Source organism: Schistocerca serialis, chromosome 7 (genome assembly GCF_023864345.2).
Source record: "Schistocerca serialis cubense isolate TAMUIC-IGC-003099 chromosome 7, iqSchSeri2.2, whole genome shotgun sequence".
Classification (NCBI taxonomy): Eukaryota; Metazoa; Arthropoda; class Insecta; order Orthoptera; family Acrididae; genus Schistocerca; species Schistocerca serialis.
In genome coordinates this window covers 454698999-454719933 of record NC_064644.1, presented here as the reverse complement: position 1 = coordinate 454719933, position 20935 = coordinate 454698999, and the positions used below count along the sequence as shown (strand labels likewise).

General features: G+C 42.4%; 1 protein-coding gene across 1 annotated transcript in view; it reads left to right on the top strand.

Annotated features, from left to right (window-relative positions):
• Positions 1-6343: 6343 nt before the first annotated feature.
• Positions 6344-20935, top strand: part of LOC126412306 (bumetanide-sensitive sodium-(potassium)-chloride cotransporter-like) — a gene marked incomplete at its 5' end in the record, with an annotated part of 214831 nt that continues 200239 nt past the window's right edge. Inside the window, one exon of the mRNA XM_050081828.1 lies at positions 6344-6368. Within this exon, the coding sequence (XP_049937785.1) occupies positions 6344-6368 (25 nt within the window). The remainder of the gene's footprint in view (positions 6369-20935) is intronic.

Genomic DNA, 20935 nt, shown 5'->3' with positions numbered 1-20935 from the left:
AGCAGTCCGAGCTGCAGGCAAAAGTTGTTTAGCGGTAGGGTTTTGCCCATTTGGCGCGAAACAGAAGCTGCGACCTGCGCTTAAATAGTGACTGACAGTTTGTATGGGGCTTCTATTTGTTGTATTGTTCGCCTGGGTGATACAGCTGAGTCTATCAGGATGTCATCGAAGGAACTTGAGAATAAAGGAAAGCGAAAAATGTTGGACATTGAGACAGGAAACGCCGAAAAACGAACACGATTTCAAGTGAATCCTGTTGATAGCGTTACATTAGCGCATTATGTTAGAGGTAACCGATATCGTGGAACAGACTCGCTACGTGAAAATGGTTCAGATTCTCTTACGACAGACACTAACCTGTCCGTTTCTCCAGATAATAGTTCGTCGCCTTCTTCTGATGTATCTGGAAATGATTCGAACCCCGGAAAAAGTTTCCGTCATTTTACAAGAGAAGTTCTTCCAAGACTCGAAAATTATCGAAATGTGATGTCAATACACGCAGCCTCCAGACCGACTCTTGACGAGTTGCACAATGCTACCGTTCAGGGAGAGGGCAAGGTAGGAATACTTGTTTCGGTTATTTAAGGTTTTTTCGTAAGCCCTTAGTTTTATTGATGTGACCATGTTTTACTAATTGTCTACTGAACGAGCTGCTTTTTTGCTGTAATATATCGTTTGGCGGCGCTAAAACCGCCGCGTTTATTTACGCGTCCAGGGTTTCTCTCACAATGATAGTTTTAACTGTTTCTTTACATCTCTCCACGCTCCCGCTGCACGTACTATGGATTCCCATTGACCAACCAATTGGGTAACAGTTAAGTAGCGGACCGCCTTATATTTTTAGTACTTTTAGACGTGTATCAAAATACTCTACGGAAATTTACCTTAAAATATTAGCTTTCATAGTGAAAAAGTACGTTGAAAATGGCGTAAACATAGACTTTAGGTTACGTTACAGTGAAATCCATTACCCTAATCCTTATTTTGCATTCACATTCGTTGGCTTTGCCTGTTCACAAGATGATTACCACCTTCTAACATAGACCTCGGGCAACACCACAGATCAGTGTCACTACAAGCACGGGGTACACTACCACATTCAAAGTTGACGTGGAGGCTAAGAAGATAAATTTCGATTTCCTAGACTTCGCCTGGCAAAGGAAAAGTTCTTATAGCTCAGGGATTAATGACTCGTAAACAGTTATGATCTTGGCAATGAGTTACCCAACAATTTGGAAAATAGTTACAAAAGTGTAGTTAATCTTGAATATCTATCAGAAGCGATCCTGCGAACATGAGTTTGCCAGCAACATCAAGGCCCACTGAACTGGTTCATTTCAATGAATTACATCTGCCACATTGCCTCCCATTGAATGGATCAAAATATCCCTTTTACGTTCATTACTGCGCAGCTTCGTTGTGAAACTATATTGTGCCGTTCCGGCGGAGAAGCTAGTTGTAAATAGTGGCCTCGGTCAAGGACAGGTGAAGCAGTCTTCTAGACATTTTAGTTGCAGCACGGTCCATAGTCATCACAAATTGTCTGAATGATAATTGTATCACATCGGTCACAGGAGACACAATGTCCTATCCTTCCAACTCCATAGCTGCTCTGCATTATCATTTTATTTTTTGTGTCATCACACTCATAAAATTCACTGCATAGCTGAAAAGTGCTATTTGTGGCGCTTAAAACATCCCAAGACAAGGAAAATATCAGACTCGAGCCCCGGTTGTTTTCATAGACTGTAAGATTTCCTCCTTTGTACGTCATGTCTGCATATAGGTAAAAACAAAAATTTATTTCGAGGTTGAAAACATGTAATAGCTGCGTTATATTCGAAACTGAACCTAATGCATTACATCGTCACCTTCCTGTTTCTAGACGTGCTGACAATTTCCACCAGTGAAGGCGTCAAATCAGATTCATCTTGTGGACGTCTTTGAGTGTCAGTATGGGAAATGAAAGGCACATTAAGAGTGGAAAAGGGATACATTTTCCCGGTCGGGGATGATTAGATAAATCAGAATGGTTACAAAGAATATAAAATCCTTGTAACAGTTTTGCAGTAAAAATGTTTGGAGTGAGTCCATACGAAAAGCTTCGGTACATTAAAAACTGTTGGCATATATTAAATGTTTTCTGTGAACGTGAATGCGTTGTCGGATTTGCGTATATCCATTCATCAGTATGCTGCTGTTAAACTTACTGACAGAGTAAAAGTGATGGTTCTGGAAATGGCAAGGGTGTATATTCGAGTCCCAGACTGGTACACAGTTTTAAATATCTTTCCTACTTGTCACTATGACTTCTGAAGATGGTAAAATGTGTTCTGACCCGTTGTTTTTCAACTAAATACCATGCTAGTTGGTAGTACGGCAGTGAGGACCACTTTCGAATATTAGGGAGAGGCTTTCCAATTCCAGTACTCGCCTTGCCTTACACGGATGAATAAATAAATAAATAAAACCCGGAGAAAGTAGTTGACAAATTCGGGACGGAGCCATGGGATGACAGCTGTTTCGCTTGATTCTGGAACACGGCCAGAAAAAAACCTCTTTTGTGTTTATGTCTCAGAAATTCCTTAACAATTTATTTGTAATAAGATAGCACAGCACCATTTGAAGTTTCGCATTTTAACGGAGAGTACGGACTGGGTCAGGTTCATAACACTGAAGAAAAGTCAATATTTACAAAAGTATTTTAATTTCAGCACCGTGATAATTTTTGTTTCTGTAATTATGTGTAAATAGTAGAATGAAGGGAAATAGAAAATTAGTGCCTCTGGAGAGTTATAGCTACTCTTGACTTACTTAAAATCCCATGTAAATACAAAGTGTTTTTATCGACACAATCACCGAATGATTACTTCAATATAGCAAAACAAAGACGGCTATCAAAATTAACAAAAGAGAACAATTTACAGCACCTGTGACTTTCAAAACCTTAACTAACTCAAAAAATAAACACAGAATTCCTGAGATACAAACCTTACTTTCCCGACGTAAGGTCAAGATATTGTCAATAGCAATCATGCAGTTTAAAAATTCCGGAATTGTGATTTTAGAAATACAGTAAGAATATGCCAGTGATAAGAGGTCTCCAGTTGCTAGTTGTCTCAGTTTCACTTGTAACTTAAGGCGCCGTGTCATCTTAATTAAAAGGCGTTTCACTTGTTATTTACTAATGAACGACACTTCGACGTCACTTTCATTAGCGTGTTTAACGCCCCCAAATGATTTCGGACATCCGCTTGCGTGCCCGGTATCTCTAGGACTATGTTCTTTCTTAACATTTCTGCGACTTGAAATCTGTACAAACACATTTAGATCTAAATACTTTATTTTAGTTGAAACCGTCTTGAATACAGGGCCATCAGACAATCCGATCGCACGTATGTAAACACTAGCCCCAGAGGGCGATGGTGTAAGTTTTCGATGCCTGTGCAAACGCGCTCGGAAGTCGATACTTGTTCGGCATGTGCTGTGCGCCTCGCTGCCGATAGATCCTATGGCGGGCGGGTTAAAAGCAGGAAAGTTTCATGTACGTCTTTAATGGAACACTAATCGGCAACAAAATATAATTTCTATGCGTTAAAATATTACTTCAGTTAGCTACGCATCTTAGGCGGCATATTTGTCATTTTGCAGTGCTGCTTCTTTATATGCGGCAGACATTGGAAACCTTTCAAAAAATTTCTAACTGTTCACATCAGTTAGAAGAATGTGTCAGGTACTAATGAAAAGCAGAAAATTATTTAGAGCTGCAGTCGCTAGGCGGCAGTCGTTAATCTGTGGCAAGTGAACTGGTGTCAAGAAATAAACAAATTACGCCGTATCAGAGTTTATCAGCTTCGGTGTCAATGGGAAGTTACGAATAGTAGATATTGGTACTCGAGTGGCAGTAGCGTCACATACATATTTCCATTCTGTGCGCGTCCTCGGCCACGGAGACGGTTTCATTATATTAAATAATTAAAAAAATAATCGAGAAAATAAACTGTTTTTGAATACACAATACACTCTGTATTATATAGGCTATATATGGTCTGGCGATTTTTAGGGGAAAATCGTTTGAAAAACGATAATGATGAAAATGTGATGTTTTGCTTTGTATCTAACAGTCAGTTTTAACAGAAAGTGTAAACGGCCATGACATGAATTGACTTTTCTGACATTTACCGATCAGAACAAGCATGGCAGAGAGTTTAAAGCATACACATCGTTGCCTATGCTGATGATAACTTTACGGATTTCACTACCTCTGCAGCTAACAGTGACCTGAGGCAAGAAATTTACTATTACTAAGAGTGTCTAATGATACTCGATGGTAGTCTTTTAACCTCATTATTGGCAATTGATCCTCATAAGGAAAGTAAAATACATAAATAACATGCACTACTATCCACAGAACCTCAGTAGGATGTGGACGGGGTACTCCTCAGACAAAAATGTGTATTGCCATCTTGCAATGTAAAAATAGAATACACAGGCTGCAGAGTATGACAACTGATGTGAAGCATGAGAAGTCCAAGACGATCAAAACTGTATCCCTCCATGGGGCTTGCATCTCTTTCTTGATTTCCTGCTTGGTCACCACGGCTGAATAGTCCTTTCAGTGCTAGTTCCCTTTGTGTGCTGCAAGTCTGTCTACTATTCTTTCATTCTCTCTACCTTTCCATTGGACGATTATCTTGGTTCCGGCTGTGCTTGGATTTGGTTTGTGTTTTGGATGCTCATTTTCTTACCTTCCAGCCTTCTACAACTTTTTATTATCAATTACCTGGTCTCCTTGTTGCGTCTGACTTGCTGCTGCTTTTCAAAATATTATAGAAATGTGGATAGTGTAGGAGAGGTTGCCCAGCACAACATGTATTCTACCTTTGTGCCATTCTTTCTTCATACCCTTCTTTCTTGCAACAATAATACGCCCAATACCCAATACTAGCCATTCAGTTCGGGATGGAGGGAGGGGGGGGGGGGGGAGGAGGGAGGAGGGGCGATCAACTACTGGGATGGTGGTAGCCCTTGACAGTGCAGGGGTTCCACTGTTTGCACCTCATCTGGGAAAGTCCCCACACAAGCTAAGGAATATGTGCCCATAATGGCTGGGGTTTGCGGCTCCAGGCAATGTATTACCGGCACTGTAATTGTAACTTAACTGCTGCTGTAGCTGGATGGCACCTGTGGGGAAAACTCCCATTGGGAGTGGGTGGTACCATGGCAGAAATTAACAGATGAAGAGAATTAAACTTTTTTTTCTGCTGGTTGCTGCATGACCCTAGCACTCTCTTCTGAAACCAAGATATATTACAATGCAGAGAGGTATGACTCCAAAATGTTTCCTTCCCTATAGTGATGGAGAAAACCAAATGACAAAAATAGATTCACTCAGTTGTTGGAAAAAAATCAACTCACATTGAGTTGTAACTTTATGTATCAGTTGAATTACTTATTCATTCTTTTGAATAAGCCAGTCTAAGGGAGCAACTGAATGGAAACAATTGAATCAGTCAATTGTATTTTTAGGTACTGGTTGGATTATTATTCATTCCTTTTTTTGCATGAAAGTTTTCTCTGGGGGCAGACATATGAAAAAAAAAAATGTGTTTCGTGCATTGATTGAGTTATTCATTCTTCCTTTTCGAATGAAATCACTCCTTAGTTTTTCTGTTGATTGAGGCATGTATTCATTCGTTCATTCAACTGAAACCACTGTTTAGAGGTTTAGTTAACTGAGTTTAAATGAAACCAGCCTGTAGCACTTTCAGTAGATGAAGTAAAGCTGTGATATGCAGTACAAACTGTGGTGTACACACCCCCAGAAGGAAGCTCCACACTAAGTGTACATGAAGACATCTCAGTGGGTGCACCAAAGTTAAAATAAGCGTTATACATATTCATTTAATTATGTACTGAAAGGCTAATTCTTCTTTTCACCATTTAAAACTGATAAAAAGACTGCTGTGCATTAAGTTCGTCAAGATATAATCAGCAACAAGCAACTAATAAAGCTTCATTGGCTGTACAAAGCTCAGCAAGCATAAAAGTTTTCCTGGGTGCACATGAAGAAAAATGATGCATGCCAAATTTTTGTGACTGTTTGCATTCCAGTTTACTGAAAAGGTATGATGATGTCCAGTAATTAAAAACCATTTTAATGTAGCCTCTGAGTGTCCCACACATTCCACATCAGTGTCCTGCTGATACCACAGCCATGGTGACAGGCAGTGTGAGGAGGTAGCCTGTCACCACTAGGCAGGTGCCAACAATACTGCACTTCCACCGGCCACCACTCCACCACCTTGCACCGGCTGTGGCCCTGACCCCAGCCCTGGCGGCAGCAGCAGGAGGTGGTTACGGTGGCAGTGCCCCAACAACCATTGTGTTCTCCATCCCCCTTAGCCCAGAAAAGTGTGCAAAAGTATGTAAGAGAAATCATTCAGACGCAGAGAATCAGTGAAAACATTCATTCAGCTGATGTAACCAACAGATACTTGTCAGTCGGTTGTCTTAAGTTAAGGAAAACTACTCAAACCTGGTGAGTGACGTGGCCACAGACTAGTTTCGTTCTGTTGTTTCATTTGACTGAAAAAACTGATGGAATGAGGAAACAGTCAACTGGGCATTCAGCTGTTGGTTGTTCAATGACTACTTCCCTAGCTACACCATGGGAGGAACACTGGTCTCAGATACAGGGTGAGTAAGACTGCCCCAAATACTTGGTTTGTTCTAAGATAGATGGGGTTTCCTTTATCAATACAAAACCACTGTTCTTCATCGAACACTTGTAGGACAGGCAAAGTGGCAATGATATCAGAAATGAAAAGTGGCTCTGTTCTGCTTAAAATGGCCTCCCCTTCTCAGTCACGGGTGCTACTCACTTGCAAGAAACTGGATGACAGTCCTTCTACTGTATCCCCCTAAAAGTGTAAATATGGTATAGGGTATCAATTTCCACTGAGACTGATGGCAAGTTGCATGTTGATTTGGAACAATGAGATGTTATATTTTCTGTTGTGTCCAGGGGGAGCCAAAAGACAACAGACTGGATAGTGGAGCCCTCATCTTCCCCTTTGAAGGTGACTCTTTGCCTGAGAAGATCAAATGATAGTGTGGCACTTTGATGTTGACCTGTGTATTCCTCCTCTGAAGCAGTACTACAAATGCATGCAATTTGGATGCTTTCTTGGCACTGTAGTGCCAAGGCCATCTGTAGAGATTGTGGCTGTCAGTTGCACGCAAATGCTCCTTGTGCCCCTCCCCCAATCTGTGTCAGCTATGGGGAGCAGCATTCCCCCTGTTCACTAGACTGCACCAGTTTCAAACAAGAAAAGAAAATCCAGGAATTATATTATGAGAAGGAAAGCTGCTACACACTGCATAGTGGAGATGCTGAGTTGCAGATAAGCACAACAAAAAGACTCTCACAATTATAGCTTTTGGCCATTAAATGCCTTTTGTAGTCTCAGACAACTGAAACCACACTGTGAGCAGCAGCACCAATGCATGATGGTGGGGGTAAGGAGGAGGTTGGAGTGAGGAGAGGGAGGGATAGTATGGTGGAGGTGGCAGACAGCAAAGTGCTGCAGGTTACACAGACAGCAGGGGGAGGGGGAAGTAGTGGTAAAGGAGAGAAATAAAGAGACTGGTGGTGGAATGAGAGCTGTATAGTGCTGAAATGGGAACAGCGAAGGGGCAGGATGGGTGAGGAAGTGACTAACGAAGGTTGAGGCCAGGAGGGTTACAGGAACATAGGATGTATTGCAGGGAAAGTTCCCACCTGTGCAATTCAAAAAAGCTGGTGTTGGTGGGAAGGATCCATATGACACAGACTGTGAAGCAGCCGCTGAAATTAAGGATATCATGTTTGGCAGCGTGTTCAGCAACAGGGTGGTCTTGTCACTGGGCCATAGTTTGTCGGTGGCCATTTATGCAGACAGACAGCTTGTTGGTTGTCATGGTTACGTAGAATGTAGCACAGTGGTTGCAGCTTAGCTTGTAGACCACATGACTGGTTTCACAAGAAACCCTGCCTTTGATGGGATAGGTGATGTTAGTGACTGGACTGGGGTAGGTGGTGGTGGGAGGATGTATGGGACAGATGTTGCACCTAGGTCTATTGCAGGGGTATGCACCATGAGGTAAGGGATTGGGAGCTGGGTTTATGTAAGGATGGAAGAGTATATTGTGTAGGCTTGGTGGACTGCAGAACACCACTGTAGGAGGGGTGGGAAGGATAGTGGCAGGACATTGCTTATTTCAGGGCATGACGAGAGGTAATCGAAACCCTGCTGGAGAATGTAATTCAGTTACTCCAGTCCTGGGTGTTACTGAGGGAATACTCCTCTGTGGCTGGACAGTGGGACTCGGGGAGGTGATGGGAGACTTGAAAGATAAGGCACAGGAGGTTTGTTTTTGTACAAGGTTGGATGGATAATTATGGTCACTGAAGGCTTCAGTGAGACCCTTAGTATATTTCGAGAGGGACTGCTCATAACTGCAGATGTGATGACCATGGGTGGCTAGGACGTATGGGAGGGACTTCTTGGTATGGAACAGGTGGCAGCTGTCGAAATAGAGGTATCACTGGTGGTTAGTAGTTCTGTTACGAACAGAGGTACTGATGTAGCCATCTTTGAGGTGGAGGTCAACATCTAGGAAGGTGGCTTGTTAGGTTGAGCAAGACCAGGTGAAACAAATGGGGAGAAGTTGTTTAGGTTCTGGACGAATGTGGATAGGATGTCCTCACCTTCAGTCCAGATAGCAAAGAGGTCATCACTGAATCTGAACCAGGTGAGGGGTTTAGGATTCTGGGTGTTCAGGAAGGATTTCTCTAGATGGCCCATGAATGGGTTGGCATAGGATGGTGCCATACAGGTGTCCATAGCCGCACTCCGGATTTGTTTGTAGGTAATGCCTTCAAAGGAGAAGTAATTGTGGGTGAGGATATAGTTGGTCATGGTGACTAGGAAGGAGGTTATTGGTTTGGAATCCGTTAGGTGTTGGGAAAGGTAGTGTTCAATAGCGGTAAGGCCATGGGCATTATGGATATTAGTGTACAGGGAGATGGCATCAGTAGTGACTAATGGGGCACCGTGTAGTAAAGGGACAGGAACTGTGGACAGTTGGTGGAGGAAATGGTTCTTATCTTTTATATAGGTGGTTAGGTTCCAGGTAATATGTTGAAGCTGCTGGTCTATGAGATCAGAGATTCTCTCAGTGGGGGCACAGTATCCGGTCACAATGGGACATCCTGGGTGATTAGGTTTATGGACTTCAGGAAGCACATTGCTGCTGGATTGCTGGAATGGGGGTTCTGCGCAAGGTTTGTTGGTTGAAGTATCTGACAGCTGGTGAAGTCCTTCTGCCAGGTAATCATTGCGGTTCAAAACAACAGTGGTGGAGGCTTTGTCCGCAGGTAGGGTTATAAGGCCAGGATCAGCTTTTAGATGGTGGACTGCGGTTCTTTCTCTATATGTAACATTAGTTTGCATGTTGAGGGAGTTGGGAGAAGATGGTGAGACAAGGTTCTAGGCCAAGAAATTCTGGAAAGTTAACAGGGGGTGGTTTGGGGGCAGTGGGGGTGGATCGTGGTTGGATGGAGGAGTAAACTGACCAGGAAAGTACTTGGGCTCGAACAAACACAAATACACCAAATTCATGTGAGAAATAATGTAAGGGCCTCTTATTGCACTAGTGATACTCCCGCATCTGCAAAACTCTGCAGTCGTCCGTTAGAGGCCTCTGCGTATGCCATGCCGCATTGCACACTGACCTGCCGGTATGCCAGTCGGGACCAGTAGGGATGGTGCAGTGTGCCTCTGGAGTTGCATTTTGTGACATTATTTATGCGTTGAAGAGTCAGGTGGCTCGGCGATCCTGCTAATGTATTGCAATTGGTTGAGATGAAGTTACGAAGAATCCTTCTTCGTGAAGATGATATTGGTGTAGAAGATGAATCATTTGCATGTTTTCTGGTATCTATTATAGTGCAGAACTATGAACATAAGTTAGAAACAGATACTGTTGTAACACTAACACATAATGATGATGATAGGGATGATAATGACAAACAACTCATTGCAAACGGTAGTGCTACGGCAAGTGCGAGAAGAGGCGATGGAAGCAGTGACAGTGAATACCAACCATCTCCCAAGAAGAATGTTAAAGTTGCAAGTATCATCATGGCGTTTGATGTCAACACATTGGGGAACATGTACGATGGTTATTACGAAAGAGGTTTCGACACATATGACAAGCTTCTGAAAAGATACCCTAAACTGAAGTCTAAAAGCAATATTAAAAACATACTGGATTATGTGGCAAAGAAAAGAGAAGGAAATACAGTTTTCAAAGGAAATCGTACACTGCTGTTCAAGACCATCAAGGAGCGCGTAATAGCGAAATTCGATGAAGCGCGAGAATGCGGTTCCACCGTTCATTATTGGCATTTACAACATTGGGCACTGGACGTAGCCAGAAATCTCGGCTGTACGAACTTTACAGCTTCACTAGGATTTATTACTAATTTGAAAAAGGAGTTTAGGATAACATCACGCCGTATCACTATACCCCAAGCACGAAAAGATAAGGATGACGAAGAAGAGCTGATTGAAAGAGCTCAAACGTTTGTTTCTGACGTCAATGAGCATATCACGAGAGAAAACATCGATATTAGTTCTGTATGGAACTGTGATCAGAGTCAGTTCAACTATGAACTTTCTTGTGACAGAACACTGTCCATGAAAGGGGAGAGAAACACTGTCGCGATGTTGCAATCAGTTAACTGTGCAACACACAGTTACGCGATTGATGCTGCTACATCAATGGACGGATGATTGGCAGACAAACTCTATATTTGCTTCCAAGAATCCAGTGGAAAGTTTGAACCCCCCCCCCCCCCCCCGTGTCAAGGGAAATAGAAATGCAGTGCCCTCCAAATGTTGTCGTTGGTGCAAATGTGAGTGGGAAGATGACGAAACAACATCTGAAGATGTTTTTTCTGTCAGTTTTGAATCCATATTTGTCGAGAAAGTCATTAGTGCTTTGTGACTCCTGGTCTGGACATAAGGATGAATGAGTACTACTGGAAGCATCTGGTGGAAAACATGTAGATTTTAAAATCATTGTGCCTAAAACTACAAAATATGCACAACCTCTGAATGTATATTTCTTCAGACAATTTAAAATATATGCCAAGAGAATAACAGACTTCATTAAACTATGTTCCAGTAATACGCAGCCGAAATTGCACGACAGAAATATTTATCATGAATATGCATTCTGTCATTTACAATCAGTTATCTGAGGGAGTATACAGACCAATGCTTCGTTACGTGTGGCAGAATGCTGGCTACGATATTGGTGAACCAGTGAACAACTTTAAAAGTGTCATTGACATGGCGTTCAACACTGATATTATAGAATGTGCAAATACACCGTGCGATGAACTTGCATTTCTTCACTGTGCGTTCTGCAGTCATTCGTACTGCTCGGAGCATTTTATTGACATTCTGCATTTACATTTATAGTTAAGATTGCTGCATTGTGTATGGCGTCTACAATTACATCTACAGTGGTATCTAGAGCATGACTGCAGAGTTTTGCAGAAAAACGACACCCACCAGCACACTCAGAGGTACATAATGGTCCTGTAACCAAACGTTCATACAGATCTGTTTGTTCGAGCCCAAGTACTTTCCTGGTGAGTTAGACAAAGTTCAATATTGGGCCAGCGTCCTCCTTACCCCAATCATCATTAACTGGTGCTGCTGCTCTGTGTGGTTTCAGTTGCCTGAGACTGCAGTCATGTGTGTGAGCTGCATTTGCATGCATTTTTGTGCTTGTGTGCGCGCGGGTGTGTGTGCGCGCTTGACATAGGCCTTAACAGCCAAAATCTATAATTGTGAGAGTCTTTTCGTTGTGCCTATCTGCGACTCATCATCTCTGCTATATGTTGAGTAGCAGCTTTGCTTCTCATAATATTGTTACATACCATCCTGAATTTTCCATTGTTTGAAATCCAGGAATAAGACGCTTGACTGCCTCACATACCAAAGGACTAAGAAGAAATGTGATTGCCTACATCCCTGCATGTATTAAGACGATGTATGCTACTGCTGTGATGATGTCATCCTCTTTAGTGATTGTGCCATTGCCCTCCATGTCTTCTACATCTAGCCCTTGGAGCCACTCAACTACATCCACTGCCCTGGTGGTTGAAGGTCCTCCTCTTACTGCTTCGCTCCAACTGGATGCCAGCCAGTGGCTGAAAGAGTCACAGGTTGCAAGTTGTAGGACATTGCACTCCTCTTCTGTCCCAGAATCTGGGGCACACAAGCTCTTACACAAGTCTTAATCATCTAAGGTCAAGGTGACAAGAAATAGTCCTCCAGAAAGACAGGTATTCTGATGATCCTGTGCTGCCAGACCCAGCATGTTCTGTATGTCCATCCGAGGCAGTGTTCCTGGTGCCTTCCTCCCATCCCGCCTTTCCCCACACACGCAAACCCTGATTCAGAACAAATGTGTAGTGAATGGGTATCTTCACAACCAGTGGGAGCAGGCAACACTGAGGCATGACCTGACTCCTTGGTCCTTTCATGCCCATACAGGATACTGATAGTGGTCCTCCAGTAGAACTGTAGTAGTTTCTTCCACCGCTTGACTAATGACCTCAGCAGTTGAGTCCCATAGTGCTCAGAACTCTTCCACCGCTTGGCAGAGTTATGACATATTTTGTGTGCTTCATCTTCCCCCCACCCCGCCACCCTCCCCCCGCACCATCTAGGAAATATGTTTTGCAGCAATGCAGACCCCTACTGTCTGCAGCTGTCTGGGCCATTCTAGAATTGCACTCACTATGAACAACTTTTAGGACTCCATCTGCAGCAAACACATGCCACTCAATATGACTTCAGAGGCTGTGGCTGTTCATTTGAAGACACCTGGAAATTACCATCTGTAATGTGTGTCTCCCTCCCAACAAAATGTTCAAGAATGCTTTGTCTGCACTGTTTTCTCAGCTCTCCCCACCCCTCCTAATGTACGATGACTTCAATGCCCGCAATTCTATGTGGGGTAAAACTATGACCACTGGTCATGTTAAAGCTGCCGAAAGCTTGATCACAGAACTCGATCTTTGCCTTGTGAATACTGATGTTCCCACAGACTCCAGTGTGGTGTATGGGTGCTAGTTGGCCATTGACATTTCCATTTACAGCCTAGGTCTTCTCCCGTCCATCCAGTGGAGAGTCCATGATGACCCATGAGAGGGTGATCATGTTTTATTTGTTTTTATTCTCCCTTGGTGTCACTCGCCTGGGTATCCACCCAGATGGACTCTCTCTAAATCTGATCAGCATCCTTTCACTACTGCTGTTATCTGTTGCACTCTGCCACATGGAGGTGTGGATGCTGTTGTCCAGAACACAACTGCAGCGATTCTGTTGGCAGCTCACTAGACAATCCCCTCTTCCTTGGGATTGTCCCATCAGAAGACAGTACCTTAATGGATTCCCCAAAATTACTGTAACCATTAGATATCGCAGATGGGCTCACAAACACCATAAGCAATGTCCATCAATTGAGCACCTTATTGTCTTTAACTGGCTCTGTGCCCAGGTCCACCACCACATAGAACAACAAAAAGTGTGTTTGGAGTAGTATGTTGTTACCACTGGACAATGTACCCCTCCTTCACAGGTTTATGTGAAAATTTGACATGTCTATGGGCACCAGTACCCCACAGGAGTACATGGTATCTCTGTGAAAGCTGAGGTAGACACTGATCTAGATGATGTTTCCAAACATTTTGCTTTTCATTATGCTTGAGCCTCTGCATCTGAGACTTATCAGTCTGCATTTTGTGTCCTTAAACTGTGGGTAGAGCAACTTCTTTACCATTTACTACCCATCACTTGGACTCTGTCAGTGCTCTGTTCAGTGAGTGGGAATCCCTCAGTGCCCTAGCCGTTTGTCCTGACATGGCTACGGGAGCAGATCACAAGCCTGGCCAAACGCTCAAACAGTTATCAATATATTGCCAATGTCACATCCTTCCCTTTTTTTTTTTTTTTTTTCAACCTTACCTAGAGTGAGGGTGAGTTCCTTTCTCAGTGGTGAGAAAGTGTGATCATCACAGTACTGAAACTGGATAATCTCCCCCTTGAGATGGACAGCTATTGCCCAATTAGCCTCACTAATGTTCTCTACAATTTGCTTGAACGCATGGTGAGCTGATGGCTGTGTTCGTACCTTGAGTTTTGTGGTCCTTTGCTCCATCCCAAGGTGGTTTTCTCCAAGGTTGCTCTACTGCTGACAAACTGGTCTGCCTGGAGTCTACCATTTGGTCAGCCTTTGCCGGCATCGACTTATCCCTATCTTCTTCGACTTGCATGAGACTTACAGCATCACATCCTCATCATCCACCATTCTCGGGCCAACTCCTGACTTTTGTGTGGGAGTTCTTGTCTCGCCTTACTACTTTCCAGGTTGAAGTTGGCGCTTCCCACAGTTATCTACCTATACAAGAGAATGGGGTACCACAGGGCACTGTATTGCGTGTGCCCCTTTCTCTGGTGGCTATCAATAATCTAACTGCAGCTTTGGGGTGTACAGTGTAACTTTCCCTGTATGCTGATGATTTTTGCATCTACTATCATTCCTCAATGGAGGGTGTTGCTAAACACCAACTGCAAGATGCCATATAAAAGGCGTAGTCCTGGACTCTAACAAATGGCTTTCAATTTCCCACTACCAAGATACATCATGCAGTTCTGTCGCCATTGTACCATCCATCTCCAAACAGAATCCTAACTTGATGACCAAATGCTTAATGTGGTGAAATATTACCATTTTTTCGAATTGGCCTTTGATGCCCGGTTGACGTGGCATCCCAATCTTAAGGAAATGTGCTGGTCACACCTTAATGCCCCTTGCTATCTCAATAATGTCAGCTGGGGTGCAGACCACTCTGTACTTCTGTGGCTCTACAAAGCTCTTATCCTATCGCATCTTGATTATGGGAGCCTGATGTCTAGTTCAGCATCGCCTTCAACATTGTAGATGCTGAACTAGATCCACTATTATTGGGTCTGACTTGAATCAGGTGCCTTTTGGACCAGCCCTGCAAATGACCCCCCTCCCCCGTACAGATCAGGCACTGACAATTGCTACATAACTATGCAATACACATTTGCTGCTCCCCCAATCATCTGAACTACCATGTCCTTTTTCCTGAAACAGAGATCTACCTCCCACAACAGAGGCCAAGGCCTGGAATCATGATTGCAGTTCACTTACAGTCTCTGCCCTCCATATTTCCCCATTATCACCTCTTTTCAGGGAGAAATCGCATGTGCCCACATGGTGTATACCCCACCCACTGTTCTTCCTTGGCCACTCCTTTAGACCAAAAGGCTCAAAAGACCCAATGGTTTTTCACTGCCTGTTTCTGGATGTCCTTGATGCATTTCCAGGCTCAGATGTGACATACGCAGACAGCTCTACAGTCTACTGAGGAACCGGTTTTGCCTACACACATCCAAGATGCAGTGAACTATGCTCCCTGATGAATGGATGCACCAAGTGCACTGCAGAATTGGTGACTAGTGCTTGAGCCCTCACACACCTTTGTTCTTGTACTGGCGAGTCATTCTTAATCAGCAGTGACAGTAGTCTTCAGGCTGTGAACCAGTACTATTACCAAGACCTGTTAGTTGTGACTTTCCAGGATGTCCTGTATGACCTCCACCATGCTGGAAGGTCAATCATATTTGAATAGACCCCTGGTCATGTTGGGATCCCAAGCAATGAACATGCTGACCGCCTGGCCAAGTTGCCTAGCACGATGCCTGCTTTAGAGATGAGGGCACCAAAACTGGACCTTTGATCAGCCCTATGCCAACATTTCTTGGAGACTTGGAATGCAGACTAGTGTAACCTATTTCTCTGAATAAACTGCAAACCATAAAGGAGACCATGAACATGTGACAGTCTTCCCGTTGTGAATCTCACAGGGAATCTGCTGTCCTCTGTCACTTTACGTTTTCCTCATTTGCCTCACTCCAATGTGAGGATCCACACAACTGGTGGTGTGGTGCCTGTCTCACAGTGGTCCACGTCCTACTAGACTCCCCTGGTTTGGCCATCTTACAGCAAAACCTTAAACTTGTTAGCGCACTATTTCTGGTGCTAGAATATGACACCAGTGCAGCTGATTTGATTTTAAGTTTTACCTGTGAAAGTAGTAGTTACTCCTCTGTGACATAGGGCCTATTAGTTTCATCGGCTACTTAAAGGATAGAATTTCCCTGTCATTTGCCCCAACCCAAGGAGCCAATGGCTACCCTGGCCTGTGTCTTTCTCACCTAAAATTCTTCTTATTCTTTCACATCTGTCAATGTTTGACATACTCACCATTATTGTTCTCTTTCCTACGAGTTTATCTTGTCCATTTAGCTAGTTTTCTTGTGGTAAAGGAGGTTGTGGAAGCTCCAATACAGAGGATATCGCTGATCGCATAACATGTCTCGGGGGCCTCCAGCGGCTTTCTGGATGGGGCAACTCTCCCATCTTCACCTCTCTGCTCTGCTCTGCTCTGCTCGCTACTATCTCTTGATTTTCTTGATTCTTGGATACAATTGAATTCATTTGGATTTGGATTTTGTGTACTTCCTCTCTGGAGCTATTCTCAGCTTGACACACAAAGGATTAAGAGGCCAATGACCTTATAGTTTTGTCTTTTTAACCCTATCAATCCATCCATCCAAAATTGCATTGGCCTATGATACTTCAAAAGTGGTGGTGATAAGATACCCCTCGTGCATGTGTGAACACCTGTGATCATGCATGCATATCATAGACTCAGTGCATATTTAATCTTGTATAGAAAAAAGCTACCATCTTCTGGGGTTACTAGAATCACTTTTGAACTTTGAAGCCATCCTGCTACACAACAATGCATGAAAATCCAATAAAATGTTTTCCGTGCTTTGAAGCTTGCTCTCAACTGAGTTTTCCAATAGGTAACAAAATCACAGGTTAATATTTACTGTTGTTAAAATGGAGAAATGAGCGTTTCAAATTACACCTTGGTAGGGGTTTCTTGAGACACCTGTGTTTTTTTCTGTTTCTAATGATCACATGAGTAAATGTCAGCTCTGAGTAGTAATGCTGTATAAATGCTTTTAGAAACCTACAAAAATAATTTAGCTGTCGTGTTATTAATTACTGTATTAGAAAGTTTGAGAAGTCTAAGAAAGCAGTGATTGAAGAAGTCAGAAATTCTGTTACATTCAGTGGCACTTATGGTGCTTTAAAGAGCTTTATAACACTTAAGACTAAAGAAACATGGGACTTTCTATAGGCCCCAGATCTTGCTAGTGATCATATGCTGCTGCCTAAATATTCTGATTTTATGATGCAAGATGGTGGTATATCCATATTCTTGTGTGAGGAGGGCCTGATACATCCTGCTCTGGTTCTGTGAGCACTAGTACATCTTATTACTGTGTGTTATTTCCCGTAGGCTTATCAATTTCAAATAATGTGGTGAAAAGACTTCCATTGAATATCATTAGAATCTTGCAGTAATAGTAAACCTCTTGCCTAAGGTCAGTGTCAGCCGGTAGAGGGTGTGAAATGTGTAAATTCATGATGAGTAGAACTGCAAGGAATGTATAATGTTTTAAATGCCCTGATTGGCACATGTCAGAAAAACGCCCCAATTCATGCTTTTGCTGCTCAGTTTTCTGTTAAAACTGACTGTCAGAAACAAAACAGTCACATTTTCATAAGTGTAAAATTGTTTCTTCTTCCTCCTCCAAACCACCACATCATACATATCTTATGTAATTCTGAGTGTCTTTGAATACTCCAAGCAGATTAGTTTCTTCAAGATTGATAATTCAGAAATAATTACAATGAACCGGCTTCCATGACTGAGGGTGCACACATAGTGTTCATATCAATGTGACGCTGCTGCCACTCAACGTGGAATAATGACTGCAAAAGTTTGGGGTATGTTACCAGTAGACAAAGTGGTGCATGGGGTGCATTGCTCACAATTAAACTGCCATTTAAGAACAAATAACAAACTCAGGAGATATTACATAGACTAGAATCTATATTGCTAATGACTGTTTTTTGTGGAATTGTGACAATATTATATCTAGTTTGTGTTTCTTCTGGTGACTGTATCTTTGGTGACTGTACAATTTAAAGTTTCCTATGGATTAGAGCTGTGGTGGGACTGAATAAACATCCATTTCTTTGTCTTCTGCAGGTAATATTCTACAAGCTGAGCAATCAAGATACAAATTGTGGCTCCACTGAAAAGCTTCAGGTCAATATTTCATACCATCTATTAATCCAGATATAATGTAATCTTGTACAGCTGTTATCATATAAACATAGACTTAAATACAGTAAAGAATACACAATGCAATAAAAACTGAGGCATATTTCAACAAATTTTACTCTTTTTAATGAGACCTGTGGGCTCCTTCCTAAATAGATCTGCAATGCATTAGGGATTCATGTCCCAGGTAGCACACACTCTGCAAGCCACTGTACAGTGTGTGGCAGAAAGTACCTTGTACCTTGTCCCTTGTCATTTCCTTTCTTGTTCCTCTTGCAAATAGAGGGAGGGGAAAATACTACTGTCTATTACTGTCTATATACCTCAGTATGAGCCCAAATTTCTTGTATCTTATCTTCGTGGTCCTTAGGCACAATGTATTTTGGTGACAGAATCGTTTGGCAGTAAGCTTCAAATACCAGTTCTCTAAATTTTCTCAATAGTGCTGCTCAAAAAGAACATCACCTTCTCTCCAGGGATTCACATTTAAGTTCCCGAAGCATCTTCGTAACAATTATGTGTTGTTCGAACCTACTGGTAACAAATCTAGCAGCCCATCTCTGAATTGCATGATGCCTTTCTTTAATCCAACTTAGTACAGATCCTGAACACTCAAACAGTGCTCAAGAATAGGTCACATCAGCACCCTATATGCAGTCTCCTTTACGGGCAAACCACTCTTTCCTAAAATTCTCCCAATAAACCAAAGTTGACCATTCACCTTCCTTATCCCAGTTGTCACATGCTCATTCCACCTCATATCACTTTGCAACATTATGCCCAGATATTTAAATGACTTAACTGAGTTGAGCAGAACACTAGTAATACTATATCTGAGCATTAGAAATTTGATCTTCGTACTTCTCTGCATTAACTTACATTATTCCAGATTTAGAACTAGCCACTATTCATTACACCTACTGTAAATTTTGTCTAAGTTGTCTTGTATCTTCCTTAAGTCACTCAACTTCGGTACCTTGCCACAGCATCATCCACAAACAACTACAGAATGCTGCCCATCTTGTCAGCCAAATCATTTATGTATATAGAGAACAACAGTGGCCCTATAACACTTCCCTGGGGCACCCTGGATGATACCATTGTCTCTGACGAACACTTGCGATCAAGGACGACATACAGGGTTCTATTATTTAAGAAGTTCTCGAGCCATGCACATGTCTGTCAACTTATTCCATTGCTTGTACCTTCATTAAAAGCCTGTAATGGGGAACCATGTCAAATGCTGTCAAGAAATCTAGAAATACGGAATCTGCCTGTTGCCCTTCATCCATAGTTTTCGGTATATCATGTGGGAATAGGGCAAGCTGAGTTTTGCAAGAACGATGGTTTCTAAAACCAAACTGATTCATACACATAAGCTTCTCAGTCTCAAGAAAGTTTATTGTATTCGAACTGAGAATATATTCATGGATCCTGCAGCAAACAGAAGTTAGGGATATTGGTCTATAATTTTGCAGGTCCATTCTTTTATCTTTCTTACATACTGTAGTCACCTGCATTTTCCATTTGCTTGGGATTTGGTTCTATGCAAGAGATTCACCATAAATGCAAGCTAGGTAAGGGGCCAATGCTGTAGAGCAATTTTTGTAAAATCAAACTGGCTTCCATCCAAACCTAGTGATATATTTGCTTTCAAATCCTTTAATTGTTTCTCTACAACAGGTATGCTTATTACTATGTTGTCCATATGGGATTCTGTCTGATGATCAAATGACGATATGTTTGTACAGTTCTCCTGTGTGAATGATTTATTGAGAGTGAAATTTAAAACTTCAACTTTTGTTTTGCTATCTTCAACTGCCTGCCACACCAGACTGGCCAACAAGGGATTGAACGGAAGCCTTAGACGCACTTGGTGATTTTACATACAATCAGAATTTTCTCAGGTTCTCTGCCAGAGCTTTTGCTAAGATGTGACAGTCACAGTTGTCGTATGCTTTGCACATCAATCTTTTAACAGATGCGCGAGCCTCTACTAACTTTCGCTTTTTCGCTTGTCATCATTTATGCATTCCCTTGTGAACAAAGAGTGCAACAACCTCTGCTTCCTCAGCATCTACCGAATTTTGTTATTAAACCATGGTCGGTCTTCTCCATCCTTTATCCATTTACTAGGTACATAACTCTCCACACCACAGTTTATGGTCTGCTTAAACACTGCCCATAATTCCTTTACATCCATCGTACTGGAACTAAGTGATGCCAATTAAGTGATGCCAGATGCCAATTCACAGTGATGCCAATTCACAATTCATGATGTAAGTGAGATGTTACAAACTGCTTATCGGCTCCATCTACCAGAAACACTCTCCAAGCCTTCTTGGCTGATTTATTAACTTTTGTGATCATAGTTGCTATAATGACATGGTCACTAATACCAGTTTCTATACTGACATTGTTGGTAAGGTCTGGCCTATTTGTAGCTACAAAGTCTAAGATATTTCCATTGTGTATGGGCTACCAAGCTAGCTGCTCAAGAGAATTTTCAGAAAATGTGTTAAAAAGTATTTCTCATGACTATCTGTTTGGAACCCCCCACCCACTATGAAT